The 1,124-nt window shown below is 46.1% G+C and overlaps 1 protein-coding gene across 1 annotated transcript in view; it reads right to left on the bottom strand.

The window, feature by feature from the left end:
* Nucleotides 1–250: 250 nt before the first annotated feature.
* jun (Jun proto-oncogene, AP-1 transcription factor subunit) overlaps nucleotides 251–1,124 on the bottom strand; it is a 1,776-nt gene continuing 902 nt past the window's right edge. Inside the window, 1 exon segment of the mRNA XM_020587492.1 lies at nucleotides 251–1,124. This exon segment is cut by the window's right edge and continues 98 nt beyond it. Within this exon segment, the coding sequence (XP_020443148.1) occupies nucleotides 824–1,124 (301 nt within the window). The 3' untranslated portion in view covers nucleotides 251–823.

Consider the following 1,124-nt stretch of genomic DNA (forward strand, 5'->3'; position numbering starts at 1 on the left):
TGAGGTACTAGGAACTAGCAGGTCTTGCAACATGTTTTATGGTATACTCACTTTTTTCTGTAGCACAAGAACACAGAGGCAATGTTGCTTCATTTTACTGGTTTATTTTCTTAAATATTGATTAGTTTCTGAAGTGCTCAGAAAACAAAACATAAAAAAAACAGTATTCTTATTACAAACGGTAAACATAAGTACTCCAAGTTGATCATATATATATATATATATATATGCATAACAATGAGTGAAACCCCATTAAACAACTTTAGAAAAAAAGTACATCTTGAAGCTTTTCTAATTGGTTTTCTTACAGTTAAGAAAGAAGTACATTGTACTATAACTCAGAAGTCAGGCAGATCTTGTTACAACATTTCAGCCTTCTAGTTGGACGCCAACACGCCCAGGGTTGAGGCCATTATGGCTTCAGCAAGAAAAGTCTGTTGCAGGTCGTTATATCCTTTAATACTGAATTTCTCCTTTGATAGTCATGAGAAGGTCCACACAGAGCTGGGAGTAAAAGTAAAAAGTTTCAGTCTTGTCCAGTTCTGTAAAAACTGCACGAAACAGAAACAAAAACAGAAAGGTATCCTGCTTGTCGCCATGCCCGCCTGGTTCATGGCTACTGTCACTGTCCCTAGCCCCTCTCTGGGACGTGCCACGGGGAGCGCCTGGCGCTCAGGAACTTAGTGCGGCCCGGTCCTGCCAGTGTTGTGCCACATCATCCCAAATCCGGTCACGATGTCGGGAGATACAGCCACTCACTCTTACAGAAAGCGTCCGTTTCGATCAACTAGTCTTTTCCCTCTCCGTCGCCGCTGACCCCAACTCAGAAGGTCTGGAGCTGCTGCGTTAACATGAGCTGGCACCCGCTGTTTACGTGGTTCATCACCTTCTGCTTCAGCTGGGCTACCTGTTCGCGCAACATGTTCGCGGTGGACGCCAGCTCTGAGTTCTGGGACTTGAGGGTCTTCACTTTCTCTTCCAGCCTCGAGATCCGCTCCAGCTTCCTCTTCCGGCATTTGGAGGCAGCGATGCGGTTCCTCATCCTCTTTCTCTCGGCCTTGATGCGCTCCTGATTCTCCATGTCGATTGGGGAGAGAGGAGGGGTGTCCCCCGGCATTTCAGGC

This window comes from Monopterus albus, unplaced genomic scaffold (genome assembly GCF_001952655.1).
Source record: "Monopterus albus unplaced genomic scaffold, M_albus_1.0 scaffold459.1, whole genome shotgun sequence".
NCBI lineage: Eukaryota > Metazoa > Chordata > Actinopteri > Synbranchiformes > Synbranchidae > Monopterus > Monopterus albus.